At 34.2% G+C, this 15,388-nt stretch overlaps 7 protein-coding genes across 7 annotated transcripts, besides 2 other annotated features; 6 read left to right on the top strand and 1 right to left on the bottom strand.

Moving 5' to 3' along the window:
• Window positions 1-2,876: part of a mobile genetic element that runs on past the window's edge.
• On the top strand, window positions 26-377 carry TVAGG3_0426740 (uncharacterized protein; the record flags this gene model as incomplete). The annotated part of the gene is made up of 1 exon (XM_051233655.1): window positions 26-377. A coding segment is annotated over one exon (352 nt), but the record flags the coding sequence as incomplete, so codon positions are not given.
• A 1,200-nt stretch (window positions 2,877-4,076) lies between the features above and the next one.
• Window positions 4,077-15,388: part of a mobile genetic element that runs on past the window's edge.
• On the top strand, window positions 7,419-8,482 carry TVAGG3_0426720 (protein of unknown function, DUF4106 family; the record flags this gene model as incomplete). Its single annotated transcript, XM_051233654.1, has 1 exon — window positions 7,419-8,482. A coding segment is annotated over one exon (1,064 nt), but the record flags the coding sequence as incomplete, so codon positions are not given.
• Window positions 8,680-10,287, top strand: TVAGG3_0426710 (protein of unknown function, DUF4106 family; the record flags this gene model as incomplete). Its single annotated transcript, XM_051233653.1, has 1 exon — window positions 8,680-10,287. The coding sequence occupies one exon, from the start codon at window positions 8,680-8,682 to the stop codon at window positions 10,285-10,287; it is 1,608 nt and encodes a 535-aa protein (XP_051103383.1).
• Window positions 12,034-13,115, top strand: TVAGG3_0426700 (uncharacterized protein; the record flags this gene model as incomplete). Its single annotated transcript, XM_051233652.1, has 1 exon — window positions 12,034-13,115. A coding segment is annotated over one exon (1,082 nt), but the record flags the coding sequence as incomplete, so codon positions are not given.
• On the top strand, window positions 13,308-13,727 carry TVAGG3_0426690 (protein of unknown function, DUF4108 family; the record flags this gene model as incomplete). The annotated part of the gene is made up of 1 exon (XM_051233651.1): window positions 13,308-13,727. One exon carries the CDS (start codon window positions 13,308-13,310, stop codon window positions 13,725-13,727), a length of 420 nt encoding a protein of 139 aa, XP_051103381.1.
• TVAGG3_0426680 (uncharacterized protein) lies at window positions 13,744-14,193 on the bottom strand (the record flags this gene model as incomplete). The annotated part of the gene is made up of 1 exon (XM_051233650.1): window positions 13,744-14,193. One exon carries the CDS (start codon window positions 14,191-14,193, stop codon window positions 13,744-13,746), a length of 450 nt encoding a protein of 149 aa, XP_051103380.1.
• Window positions 14,656-15,105, top strand: TVAGG3_0426670 (protein of unknown function, DUF4106 family; the record flags this gene model as incomplete). Its single annotated transcript, XM_051233649.1, has 1 exon — window positions 14,656-15,105. One exon carries the CDS (start codon window positions 14,656-14,658, stop codon window positions 15,103-15,105), a length of 450 nt encoding a protein of 149 aa, XP_051103379.1.

Raw genomic sequence — 15,388 nt, 5'->3', positions numbered from 1 at the left:
TTGACATTTTTATTCTAGATAAAATATGCTTTCAATAGAAAAAGAAAATTCAAGAGTTGCTACAACTAAACCATTAGATGAACTTTTTACGAATGTCGGTCAAAAGTTTGAGACAGAGACCGTAAAGCATGAAGGCTATCGTTTTGACTACCCGTTAAGATGGTTAAGAGACCCATCTGTCACAAAAGCTATTGGCTTTCGTAGAATGAAGTTCATTTCAGAAGCCATACATGGTTTCCCATTTACAGTCGGTTTTGAAGTTCGATACTATAACAAAGAAAAACGTATGTATGAGAAATTTGAACAGGGAAAACTTTTACAAGTGAATTTGCTTGTAAACTTAGAAACAACTCTTCAAGCTTTTCAAGAAAAAATAAACGATATCTATCTCGAATATGCAAAACAGTACAACATTGACGAAGGAGAGTACCATCTCGATATTTTATATGACAGGAAAAATGCAACTGTTAAAATCAATAGAATAGAAGACCTTGGAGAAAACGTTTATATTTCTACAAAATATAACAACTTGGCATGGTATAGATTTTTGAGGATGTTAAATCAGCCTGCAGCATATCCAGTACACCCGAACTTTTATGAAGTCGAAAACCCTAATGGAACATATGAAAATGTTTTCGACCAAGATGCTATTATAGTTCATGCTTCATTTTCTGGTGCACAAAACTCTTTTTTATGCTTGGCAAATGACTTTTACGAAAAACCTACAAAGTTATACGAACCACCAAGTGGAAGTATTTCAGACTTTTCAAGTATGGTTTACTACAGATGGAAGAAAAAGAATAATTCCATATATACCATGCGTTTTACTTAGAACTTAGTTTCATATACAACTACTATCGAACGGTAAAAAATTAACTTTTTAATACGGTTGAGGTGTTGGATTTGGTTGCCAACTAGACTGTGGTGCAGGTTCAGGCTGTTGTATAACAGGAGCTTGTTCTTCTGGTTCAGGGTCTTTAGGTATAATACCAACGAACTGACCTACCCTTTTACCAATATTTTTGACAACCGTTCCAAATTCCTCTTCCGACAGATTTTATTCCATTCCATATACCTCTTCCAACATTTCGAAAGAAGTTTCCTATCTTACTGAAGAAAACCCATTTTACTATATGTAAAAATCTAATGTCCGCCTAGTCTCTTACGTTTCCTGTTGAGTTCCATAGCATTCTTTAACTGGAGCTCATACATTCTGTTTCTCCTCTGGTAAAAACATATTCTGGGTTCAACTCCTGTGTTCGCGTCATCTGCATAAAGTTGTTTATATCCCACTTCAGGTTTGTATAAAACTCTTTCCATCTCATATTTGCATACCATGGTGGCAAACCTAACGCAGCGTCATTTGACATGGCAGTTTGCATTTGTACATCTGTTGGCACTTGACCATAGTTTTGCCATTGCAGTTTGTATTCTAACTTCATTTGGAATATTTCTCTGGGTTTGGTTGTCCAGGTTGCTGTGCATTCGCTAAGTCTCTGTGCGTCCATTTAATATTAGATAAAAATATCTCTTACGAGTACATATGCTGAACATTTGCAGGCATTGGTTCATCTTCATATTCTCTATATCTTTCTGCCACGTCAAAGAATAAATGACACAATGGAAAAAACCTAAAACAAGTAGTCCTATTTCAAACCACATTTACTTACTAATAAAATTTCTTTATGTGACACTTTCTCCAGTTTATAGGACCTCTCTCATATTTATCTTGTCATATCTAAACTCATAGTCATGTATGTCCTCTAACCATCTCATAACGGTTTCCAAACCACTTTTATCGGATGTAAAGTAAAAGCATGGATGGTTATGTAAAACGTCTAAAGTTTCTAAAGAGTCTCTCAAAGTCCAGTCTACTTGGTATTGAAAATCCCATGTGTTATAGAACGGCGGGTCCACTATAAAGAAAACATTTTCCTTGTCTTTATATTTTTCATACAACTCTGTCCAATGACATCTCACAAACTCTATGCCCTCAATATATTTTTCTATGTTCTCTTTGAAAACATTTGTATAGTTAAGATATAAAACTTTTGACATAAGTGTTTCAATGTCATGAACTCTTATAGAACCACTATATAATAGTCTAGCAGATATACTATCCCAGTCTATATATTCTGCTTTTTTCAAAACCTCTCTCACAATATTTTTCTTATCTAATGGTATACGTTCCATCTTACCTATAGGTATCTTTTCTTTTAACGCTTTCAATATATTGTTTGTGTCTGGTATATGTTTGAGACGGTCCATATAGTTGTCGAAGTCATTGCATATAATCTTTGAGTCTGGAAATATTGTATGGCACAGATGGGATATATAGAAACTTCCACCGAACAAATCTACAAATGTTAGACCATTCGGTAGTTTCTTAAGTTCTCTCAATAGAATATCCTTACATCTACTCTTATTTCCAAAGAACGGTAACGGTGGTTTTGTAAAATTCATTTATATATAATAATAAAAATGTTTTTTCCTGAAAAGTGACAGAAAAGTGACAAAACATTTACGATGAAGAAGTTTCGACAAAACATTTACGAAGAAATCATGAAAATTCAAGAGGTGAGAAAACAGGTGAGAAAACGGGTGACATCTCACCTCTTCACCTAAATTATATTTTTGGGTCATTTACGCTCATTACGATGAAGAAGTCTTGACAAAACATTTACGTTCATGTTTGACAAAACATGAAAACATATATAATTTGTGAAAAGCGACACATTATATAATGTTTTCGACCCAGAAGACTAACAATTTTCCGAATAAAAACTTCATTTATACTAAACATCTTCAGGGCTAGAAGGCACGAAGTGCCTGGAAGCCCCACTTCCTTTTTTTTTTTTTTTTTTTTTTTTTTCTTTCTATAATTCTCTTTTGCATCGATAACACTACTTTTTAAAATTAGAAGTTCGGCTATTTCTTTGCAATTTTTTGTGGTGCTTCATGAAGAGATGTTTGCCCATAAAAGTTTTTAGCATTGATATCAGAACCATCCAAAATATGAAGTTCGACTGTTTCAATTCTATTATTAGTTGCGGCATAATGATGAACAGTTTGTCTAGAATTTTCTCTATCATAGCACCATTTAGAATTAGAAGCTAGGCCATTTCTTTGGTTAATTTAGAGTGGAGAAAAAGTAAAAAATGACGAAAATCTGGATCAATTTTTTTCACCCTACGTTCCCAACTTCTGGAAAACGGTTTTTCACCCTTATGATCAGTTTCAGACACTTTGGGAGTCTCCCAAACTTTGATATTTTGCATTATGATAGAGAACGGTGTTCTAAGTTTAACGCACAGTTGTTTAAAGGCAAATGATGATATCACATGAAATTATCAAATTATCAAATTTTGAAGTACCAGTCCAAAGGTTAATTAGATCCTACACAGATGTGCGATAGTGAAACATATGTGTTCTTGATTTGAGAAGTCCTACTGATAGAGGTATGAACTCACAGCTTTGTGTGAGTATGTCTGACACTTGTATAAGTGGAATATGCGCCGACATATATTATATAATAATATGTAGTTGATAATTATGAAAAAATAGAATTCGATGCGAATGATATTGAAAGTTGTTTTGTAATTTGATATTTTTCTTATATGTGTTAATTAGTAAATGGCTTGTTTGTTGTGATAGTACTGTGAAAAATGAAAGGTATTTTAAATTAAAAAAATGAGATTTGAGATATCTCTAGAATTAAGAATTTATTATGTATTTGACTTTTATATAACTATGTGTAAAGGATCTCGATGTCTATATGCTTTAAATAAAATTAAATAAAATGAGATAAAAAATTAAAATGGACAAGGAAGATATATGGAAATGTAATTTGTATTGTGTTGGTTGTTGGCAAAATGATTTTAATACAGATTTAAGGATTTGGAATGGATTTGAAATTAAATGATTTTAATTCAAGGAGTAATAAGATTTGAACTGGTTTTTATTTTTGTGAATGTAAACTCCTTCCAGAGGATATGTTATTAGAAAGATCAATGTCAAACTTTTTGAAAGAATTGTTTTTTTGTTGAGCGATTTTCTCATATTTTAATAATATATTTAAAAAAAAAAAAAAAAAAAAAAAAAAAAAAGGTAGTGGGGCTCCCAGGCACTTCGTGCCTTCTAGCCCTGAGGATGTTTAGATATAAATGAAGTTTATATTCGGAGGGGCCTCCAGGCACTTCGTGCCTTCTAGCCCTAAGAATTTTCCCAAGACCCAAGAGGAGGACCGAACCCCCAGCCGACCAGCCGTTGACTTTTTTGTTGAGATTTCTTCATCGAAATGTTTTGTTGAGATTTCATCGTAAATGTTTTGTCATGAATTTTTCATGAATTTTCATGATTCATCGTAAATGTTTGTCATGAATTTTCATGAATTTTCATGAATTTCACGTAATGTTTTGTCATGAATTTTCATGAATTTTCATGAATTTCAGTCGTAAATGTTTTTGTCATGAATTTCATGAATTTTCATGAATTTCATCGTAAATGTTTTGTCATGAATTTTCATGAATTTTCATGAATTTCATCGTAAATGTTTTTTTGTCATTAATTTTCATGAATTTTCATGAATTTCATTCGTAAATGTTTTGTCATGAATTTTTCATGAATTTTCATGAATTTCATCGTAAAAGTTTTGTCATGAATTTTTCATGAATTTTCATGAATTTCATCGTAAATGTTTTGTCATGAATTTTCATGAATTTTCATGAATTTCATCGTAAATTTTTGTTGAGATTTCTTCGTAATGAGCGTAAATCAGACAAAAATATATTTGAGGGTAGAAGGTTAGATCTAACCTCTTTTCTAACTCTTTTTCTACCCTCTTGAATTTTTCATTGAATTTTCATGAATTTTCATGGTTTCTTCGTAAATGTTTTGTTGAGATTTCTTCGTAATGAGCGTAAATCAGACAAAAATATATTTTAGGTGAAGAGGTGAGATGTCACCCGTTTTCTCACCGTTTTCTCACCTCTTGAATTTCATGAATTTTCATGAATTTTCATGGTTTCTTCGTAAATGTTTGTTGAGATTTCTTCGTAATGAGCGTAAATCAGACAAAAATATATTTTAGGGTAGAAGGTTAGATCTAACCTCTTTTCTAACCTCTTTTCTACCCTCTTGAATTTCTTTTCATGTTTTGTCAAACATGAACGTAAATGTTTTGTCAAGACTTCTTCATCGTAATGAGCGTAAATGACCCAAAAATATAATTTAGGTGAAGAGGTGAGATGTCACCCGTTTTCTCACCTGTTTTCTCACCTCTTGAATTTTCATGATTTCTTCGTAAATGTTTTGTCGAAACTTCTTCATCGTAAATGTTTTTTACTTCACTTAAAATGCCACGTAAGCTACGTAAGAATATACGTAAGAGGAAGAGAGCATTGAAACATCCAATAGTAAAACTGACACCACAACAACAGTTGCAACAACAAATGCTGAATGACCCCACTATGTTGCAACAAATGTCAAGCAATCCTATGCTTTTAAACCGAGTTTTTGGTGCACAGAGTGGAGGTTTAAGAGCGGCACTTTTAGCGAAAATGGCAGGCTATGGTGGAGCTGCAGACGGAACAGCCTATAACCCTCAAAGTCAAATGAATTTGAGTTCACTCAAAAATCAAATAACAGATGTCAAAAAGTCAAACATAGACATACAGAAGCAAATAAGTGAAAACGAAAAGAAACTAGAATATGACAGACACACAAAGAAACTCAATGAGTTAAACGTAGAGAAAAAGAAGAAAGAAGAACAACTGAAAGAACTAAGTACAGAGGAATATGCGAAAAAAGTGTCAGAAAAAGCAGCAGAAGTAGCAAAAATGGAACAAGATGTCATAAATTTGAAAAACCATACTACTCAATATAAAGTACTGAAAGATGAAGAGATAAAACAAAAAGCCCTGAAGACATATATGGAAAGCGATGAGTATAAAAAAGAAGTTGAAGCAAATGTAAAGGCAGAAAAACTTTTACAGTTGCAAAACCAAACCGTACAGTATGAAAACTTAGCACAAGAAAGTAAAAATAACGACGCAGCCATGCAAAAGGCAATGAAAAGCGCAGAATATATAAAAGCTAATAATGACTGGTTAGATGCCCAAGCCAACGCTAAAGCAGCCCAGCTTATAGGGTCAATAAGGACAAAAATACAAGCGGATGAAGACAGTTCAAATGAAGCTTTAACAAATGCTGACTTTAAGAACGCCTTCGAAGCTCTTCATAGTAAGGTGAAACTAGTGAACGACTTCTCATCTGGAAAGAAACTGAAGTCTGAAGGTTTCGACAAAGAGTTAAGAGAAGTAGCACAAAATATGACGAAAATAACAGATGCAGCAACGAGACAGGCAGTTCAAAGTGCCTATGACGCCGTTAGAGCAACTGTTGTGGAAAGTCAAGAAAAAGAGTTACAACAGACCAAAACAGACCTAGTAAATGCTTTCTTAAGAACGAAAAGTCAGGTAGGACATTACGCTGCAGATGGAACATATGTGCCAGCTGGTGGAACTTATATACCACCAAACCCTCCAAGAGAAGCACCTGCACCAGGACTACCTAGAACATTTACATCGTCACATGGACATAGACACAGGCATGCACCAAAACCAACACAACAACCAACACAACAACCACCTCCACAACCAGCACAGCAACCAACAGTTCAAAACCCTGCACAACCAGCACAGCAACCAACAGTTCAAAACCCTGCACAACAACAACCACAAACAGAGCAAGGACATAAAAGAAGTAGAGAACAAGGAAACCAAGAATTCTTAAAAATGCTTAAGGAAGATTATGGTTACCCAGATACTCTTGACTTTAGTGACAGATATAAAGAAGCTATTAGAAAGTTCAAGGATGGAAATACTGACCCGAACCTATTTAGCTTTATGACTCAGCACCAAATGGGATATAATTTCAAACCTGGAAAATACAAGCTCGCTAAGAGATATGATTTAATAGCATATCATCCAAATGACATGAACGAATTTACTCCGAGATATTTGATGTCAGAGCTAAATGACAATTCAACTTTCGTCATGAAACGCGTAAAAAATAGAGACGGAACGAAAGAACAAAGGCTTATGAATGCGGATGACGTAGATAGGGAAATTGTTGAAAACGGTCTCGGAATATATGAAATGCCAGCAGATGAGGTACAAGAAACTCAACAGGAAGAAGTTCAGATACAACCAGACATGGAAGAAATAGTTCAGCAACAACAGCTAGAAGAGCCTGAAGGAAACGAACAAGTCCCTCCTTTGGAAACTAACTTCACAGAACTAGATGAAGATTTGGAACAGCCGAAAAATCTTGACCTTCAACAAGAGTATGCGGAGAATATGGAATCTTTCCAAGAGTCTAAAAAAAATTCGGCTGACATGGTAGAAGAATATCGAAAAATGTTCGCCGACATACAAAAGACTCCAACATCAGATGAAAATATTCAGCATAGAATGGAAGTACTGAAAGAAAATGTACGCAAATACAACAACCCTTTTTACTTACGAGCATTTAACGTTCAATCTTCGGATGAACTCGGTGAAAATAAAAGGTTAAATTTCAAGAAAACATATAAAAATGAAACATTGTTTAAAGTTCATTCAGAACCTAGCCAAGATGGAAACAGACCTACTTTTGTTTCTGCAGACAATGGAACTACAATGAGATGGGGTCATAAAGCTAATTCGGATAGGTGGTTCATAAACTTACAACCACAATTCCAAGAAGTTGTAGACGCAATGGAAGTGAATGGTGAACCAGATATAGCTGGTATTTTAAGCGCGGCTTTAATGCCGTTGAAAGATATGAAAGATGCAGATATTTTGGACCAGTATGAAATGAACATGGCTGATGGAAATATAACACCTGACGTTCTAGAACATTTATCTCAAAGAACTACACAGAACCATAGAGATGGTATATTTGGTGAAGAGTTTAGAAAGAAAGTTAGGGAGAGAGAAGGAAGAGAACCTATTGTACATGACCTTGCAAACGAAAGTTTGCAAAATATCATAAAAACTTACTTTGCAGACAATGAACTGAGAAGGGATGAATATTTAAGAAAACTCAAATGGACAGTACCAAATGAAATGTTAGTATTGAAAAACATGTTCCTTGACAAAATAAAACCAACTACAGAAATAAATGACGAAAGACTGAAACATTGGGTAAAAGCTTTCCCATTCACAAAAGATATTGTTGGTAACATGGAAAGAAAACCAGAATGGCTACAAAAACATATATTTGGAAACGAGCTTATTCCATATGGACAAGCTCTGTTTGAAGAGCTTGAACCGGAAACTCAGGAAAGAGTCATGCAAACAATACGCGAAGACTCAAATACAAACTATGACAAAATCTTTCTAGGATATAGGTTACCTGAGATGGGCGACCAGAGCCCAAAGGCAAAAAGGACATGGGAAATTTACAACATACTAGGTGAACATGAGGCAAAGATGCAACTTGAAGCAGAGGGCAAGTTACCAAAGCGACACCAAAGAAGAAGAGAAAGTCGTGAAAGTAGTGAAGAACAAAGTGAAAGTAGTGGCAATGAAGGAAAAAGAAGAGTTAAAAACTCAGCCAGGAAGAAAGTAAAGCTTGGTCCACGTGGGTTCTATTATGACAAATAATCCAACTATTCTATATTTTTACCCATATGAAATGTACGCCGCTCAGAATATAACGCCAACAGTTTTGGATGCCATGAACGGAAATGTTTCCGAATGGTATAACGAATGCGACAATGCCATTAGAAGGTCAGAAATAGTTCCTGGAACTTACGAATATACAACTGCTGTTTCTTATGGAAATGTAGGTGAGTTTGGTGAAGGTTCTTCAACAACAGTAGATATTGCATGCGACAGGTTTCACATTATTTCTATTGACAACTCATTCTTATACGTGGAACAAGACATTGAAATAAAACCTTCTGCCAAGTTGTCTGACAAGAAAGGTTGCAATGGAATTTTCTATGTCGGATACCAATATGCTCCAGAAGTTTTCATGGGATATAAGATATATTCTAACTCTGACTTAGTTCAAACAGTAACATGGGCAAACTATGAATGGTTCGCTTTGAGAAACTCAGTACAACCACAAGCTAGAGAACAAACAGACCAATATGCAACTATTGAGAAAATAAGAAGACTTGACCCTAACGTTCCAGGAGTTTATGTTGACCTTTCTGGACAAACTGCAGCAGCAGTAACCAAAGTAAAACTGAAACTTAGAGTTCCTTTGTCATCTTTCCTCATCTTCAGGTTTTTAAGATACTTGCCAAACTGGGCAGGAAAAATTTCTATTGAACTTACTCCAAGCAAAAATAACTTAGTCATTGCACCAACGCAAGACCCATTCACTCTTACAGACGTAAAGGGAGCAAATCAAACGTCATTCGCCGAATTTTGCAAAGACAAAGTTGACTTAGACTTTGGTTTCTCAAACTTCAACACTGAAGTAAACTATTATTTCAATGCTGCTGGAACTGCTTGGGACCCAGTTAAGTTCACATGCGAAAAATTTGAATGCAAGAGAATAGAAAGCAGACTTGCAGTCTATATGTTGGACCCAGATATTTCAAATGCTTTAGCTGCCAAATATATTGCAGTTCCACTTATGTTCCCTATACACCAAATATCTGTCAAAGACTTTGCAGGTGAAGTTGGAAACCAAAGTGCTGACCCAGGTGCAAGAACAGATATTGCTTTAACAACTGCAATGAAACATGCAGATACTATGTTTGTACTGTTCAGACGAACTATAAATGACTATTCTTGTTTCTACAACCCTGGTATTAAATATCATATAAACATAGATGGCAAATATTATCCAAGAGAAGAATATTCTACAGTTGAAGATATGAGGTCATACAACTTGACATTAGATGCTATGAACTTTAACAACAACTTCACAACAACCATTAACCCTGAAATGCAAAGTTCTATTATGCCATATGTGAAAGTATGGACCCATACAGGAAGTCAAAAAACTCAATATACAAATGGAGACCGTTCAAACTTTTGGCTTGGCATTCCATTTGCTGACTCAGAAGACTTTATGGGTGGTATTTCAACTGTTGGTACTGTACAAATACAATATACTGGTGACAGAGACGGTCCAGATGAATTGAGAGCAAAGAAGTTTACAAAACCAATAGCACTTTTCACGGAAGATGCTCTTTTGAAGATTCGTTCGATGAAACCTGCTGGGGCTCCTCAGATTGGCATAACGACAGCTTCCATCGAGCAGATTTTGGCAGCAGGTCAGTAAGTTGTTCTTGAACTGACTTCTCACCATCGTAAATAGTTATGACACCAGTTTTGACATAAAATTGTATTATAAACTTACCTTTAGAAATATCTGTAAGTTTTGTTGTTATATTTTTGTCTGCTTCAAGAACTTTCACCATCTCGGTTATACCAACTTTCTTTGCTTTATGAAAATATTTTGGTTCAGCAAAGACTGCTATTCTATAACATTTTCCATTGTTTGTGTAAAGAACTATTCTGTCAATGTATTTGTATTGTTTGTGAGTATAAACTTTGTTCTGCTTCAATTCAAAGAGATATCCGAATACGTCCATATTTTTATTCGAAGTAAAATGTCATTTCCGAAAAATAGAAGCGTAAGTGTTTCAAAAGGTTTAATGGCGGTGGCAGATGTGAAGTTAAATTCACCAACTCAAACAAACAGTCAAAGTGTTATTGTCAATGTCAAAGAAAGAGATGTTGAAGTGGGGAAACCATACGAAGACGAAGATGGTATAACAATTGTTCCTGTAAAAGAACAACCAACATACCCTGAAGTTAGCAGAGACTTAAGTTCTGTTGCAGATATTCGAAATGACTACCAACAACTGAAAGACAAACTTCAAACTCAGGAGAAGATTTGTCAAGCTTTAAGTATAATGTTAAACTTGGTCGAACACAACCCTGTAAAAGTGAACTCATATGTCATCGCACCTCATGAAGTTTTGAAAGAACTATTGAAACTTTTGACAGAGGCAGACGATATAAACATCAAAGAAATAGAACCCGACGTTAGTTGCTGTGGTGTTTCATATAATGTCATTGACAAGATATACGTTATGAAAGGAGGTGAAACGTTGAACTTAAAGTATAGTTTCCCAGACGTCATAAAAATATTTGACGACCACAACATTTCATTAAAGTTTATTTGCTAAGTAAATGGCAGAAGACATAATGGTTTATACTATTACGACTAAAAACCCTGAGTCATATAATTCTATAACAACAAACTTACAAAGTCCTCAAGGACGATATTGTAAACTAACCTTAAACACAATGACGACTAAAGCCTGTTTTGCTCTTTTGACACCAGAAGACTTTATTGTTGTGAATGGTAAAAAATACTCCTTTGAAGATACTTACTCAGATATACCACCAACAGGTTTTGTTGACTTATTTAATACTTTAAGTACGGGTGTAAAATGTGCTGCAACTAGAGCAGGTTTCATTATGTTTGGATGTCCGACTGAGTTTACTATAAACAATATGAGCTATAATACAAAACTTATATCTGGTTTTTACTACCAACAGTTTCCTATAACAGGAAAAGGTGTCATACAAGGAATGTCTGTTCCATTGACTTTAAGTACACCTATTTTATATATTGTTTCAAACTTAGGTTCAAAGTGTTATTCGAATGTCGACAGAAACTACTATGACCAAAAGATACTTATGCGTATAAACAACACTTTCTCTGCTGGTTTGCCTATTGTTCATTCGAATGCAGAGTTTTCAGCTTTAGTGAACTCAAACACTTTGGCAAACATAAACTTAACCTTAGTTGACGCAAACTTTGTTCCTGTAAAACTTTTATGTCCTATGTATTTGTCAATGACGGCAGAAAGTTTCGAATTGGAAGATGCAACTGGTGAAAGTATTGTATTACAAGAACAACTTCAACAACAAATAGCTCAAGAACAACAAATGCAACAAATAGCTCAAGAACAAAGTCAAGAATAAAAAAAATATTTTTTTTATTTTTATAAAAATGTACAGAATAGATGTTTCAGATTTTTATGACTTCCAAGCATTCAGAAATATGTGTCCATTTAGAGACTATAACAAAGCAGTCGAGAATTTGAAACGTTTAGTCATTTATGTTGACTCTGCCCCAGAATGTTATGTTATGAAAGAATGGGATGTTGTCTTTAACAAACCTAAAGCGACAATAGTTTCAGAACAAGAATGTAAACAGAAACTTAAGAAAATAAAAGTTGTACAAGTTGGCATGAAGATGTTAGATGCTTGGGATATCTTATTGTCAAAGTTAGAAGATTTTTCAGTTCGAGGTATAAAGTTCTATACACCTTCTCCAAACTTCTATTCTATCTTCACTGGATATAAATATGAACAAGTAGAATGGAAAGAAAATATTATAGAAGCTTGGTTAGACCATGTCAAAGAAATTATATGCAATGGAAACGAAAAGGTTTATGAGTATATCTTATGTTGGTTTGCAAATATCTTACAACATCCAAGTGCTAAAAATGAAACTGCTCTCATTATAATTGGAAAACAAGGAACTGGTAAGAATACTTTCTTTACAGATATTTTGTGCAAACTGTTAGAAGGTTATTCGAACCCTAATATGACAAACTTAGAAAACATCTGCGGTAAATTTAACTCTTCTATTGAGAATATGAAACTTATAGTATGTAACGAACTTCAAAGTATAGATACAACAAAAGTTTTGAACTCAGATGCTTTGAAGAGTCTTATAACAGACAAAGTTGGAGTTGTTGAAAGAAAATATAAAGACCAAAGAGTTTGTGAAAATGTTGCAAACTTCATTATGGTTTCAAACAATGCTGTTCCGATGAAGTTAGAAAGTTCTGACAGAAGATATGTAGTTGTCAGAACGTCAGATTCTCATATGCAAGATACAGAATATTTTGACGACTTAGCAGAAACTTTGACATCTGACTTTTACAACCACTTGTTCTCATATTTTATGACATTAGATATTTCAAAGTTCAATCCAAGACAAATTCCACATACCGAAGAGAGACAAACATTGTTAGAAGCAAACAAGAGTGTATATGAACTGTTTATAGATGAGACTAACTTTGAGTGTTTAGATGAAAGGTCATTGTACGATTCGTATAAACAGTATTGTCAAGAATATGGTTATATGGCAGCGTCTAAACGAACATTCTTGGCAAATATCAAAAATCTTTTAGATGTTCAGAATGGTGTATATACAAAGAAAAATTTTTCTGAGTAAATTTTAAAAAAAAAATATTTTTTTATCCGATAGAAAAGATGACGAAATTCATCTCAGTAAACAAGTACATGTCAGGACTTAAAGAAGAACTAGACCCATTCACATATTTGAATGTTTACTTCTACCATTTTGAAAAGTCTTCATTTGACAAAGTTTGGAACATCGAACCAGTTAAGTTTGCTATTGTGACTAAAAATGGTGCGAAATTTGAAGACTTAGACATAGAAGGTTTGTTAACAGTCAAAGAAAGTTTTGACAGAAGGTTCTCAAAACTTGAAGAAGGTAAAGCATACAAACTTGTTATACCTTATGAACCAAAGAAGACAGACGACTATGAATATTATGAGTCTAAGATAGTTGAAGTTCAAGGTAAATTAGGTAAAAAGATTTTAGAGTCTAAGCCAGTGTTTACTCCTAAAGAGGAAGAGAACATTGACATTGACCCAGAAATGTTCTAAAAATAAAATTTTATTTTTACATGTCATATCTCACCTTCTCTGGAACTGGTTCAGGTTCTTTCTTCTCTTCAACTTTTTTCTCTTTCTTTCCTTTCTTCTTCTTTTCTGGTGGAGTTATGTCAAATTTCTCCGAACCATATTTCTGTAAAAGTTCTTTGTCATTTAATAGCTCTTCTATTCTGTTTTCTATTTCATCTTCAAGAACAGCGCATGTGTCTTCTTTGCATTCTAAGAATTTTTGTTGGACTTCATCTCTCCAAGAGGCGTCATCTCTGTCAACAAGTCTGTCATTGACAAATTTTAAGACTTCTCTGCTTAATGTTTTATGGTTCTTGTCATATTCCCAGAAACAGAACTTTAGAACAAATTCACCTTTCTTGTTTACACTATGTAAGATTTTATGGTCGACAGATGTTTTGCTGTCAAAAAGTTTGTCTCGAATATAGATGGCGAAATCGCTAGACATTTTCTAAAAGATAAAAATTTTAATTTTTCTAAAAATATGTTAGAAAAAAAGTTTGCTGACATTGACAAAAAATTTGAGAATGTTTTAAACAAGAACAAGAGGAAGTTAGAAAATGCTCAGATAAAACCCATACATGACAAGTTCTTATTTGCTCAGAATGGTATAACAGGTCTAATTGCACCACCTGGGTCGGGTAAGACTTTCACTTATCTTAAAATGGCTGCACAACAACAAGAACTAGATGAGAAGAACCCATTCTATGAGTTAGTTGTCATTTGTAGTACTTCTGGTCAATTTGACCAAACCGTCAATTCGTTCAAAGATATTATAAAGAAGTCTAAGTTAGTATGTATAAAAGACTCTGAGTTGTTAGATTGGATAAAGAAGTACCAAAGAAGGGTTTTGAAGTACAATGCTATAAATGAGTATATAAATTCGAAGTTTAAAGACCCAAATGAGGAAATGCAGAGAATATTAGAGAAGAAACACTTCAGAAACAAACAGAAAGAGATAGAATACATTTCGAAGAAATTGCAATCTTACGATTGGAAGACTTACCCTCATAGATGTCTTCTTATCTTAGATGATTTCGCCTCTCATCCTTTGTTAAAGAATAGAGAACAAGATATGTGTCGAATTCTTAAGAAGCTCAGACACTTTAACATCTCAGTTGTCATTTGTGTACAGACAGCAAAGAGTTTAAGTAAGGATGTAAAGAGAATACTTACTGACATTATACTTTTCCCAGGATTGTCAGAAGACGATTTCATGGAACTTATGAAAGAGTCCATGGCAGGTAAGTTTGACAGATATGAACTATGGGAGAAGTACAAAGTCATACAAGACCCTCATACTTCTTTCAGAATTCATATCTACGCAAACAAAGTTCAAATTGTAAAAAGTCAAGCGTAAAAATGTAAGTGTTTAGTCTTAGTCTGTTGTGGTTCTGCAGCTTTCGGTTCTTCTGGCTTTGGAAGACATTCAGGAAGAGGAATGTCAGTCGTCCGTTTGTGTCCTGTCGGAAGGAAAAACTCGGAATGTCGGAAGGAAAAACTCGGAATGTCGGAAGGAAAAACTCGGAATGTCGGAAGGAAAAACTTTTTCTGTCGGAAGGAAAAACTTTTTCTGAAGTTCGACCAAAAAGTTCTCAATTTTCGAAAATTTGAATGGTTTACGGACGAACAACAGGAAATTT

The sequence above is a fragment of the Trichomonas vaginalis genome, chromosome V (assembly GCF_026262505.1).
Source record: "Trichomonas vaginalis G3 chromosome V, whole genome shotgun sequence".
Lineage (NCBI taxonomy): Eukaryota > Parabasalia > Trichomonadida > Trichomonadidae > Trichomonas > Trichomonas vaginalis.
The sequence above is the reverse complement of the archived record's forward strand: the minus strand, read 5'-3'. Positions and strand labels throughout refer to the sequence as shown.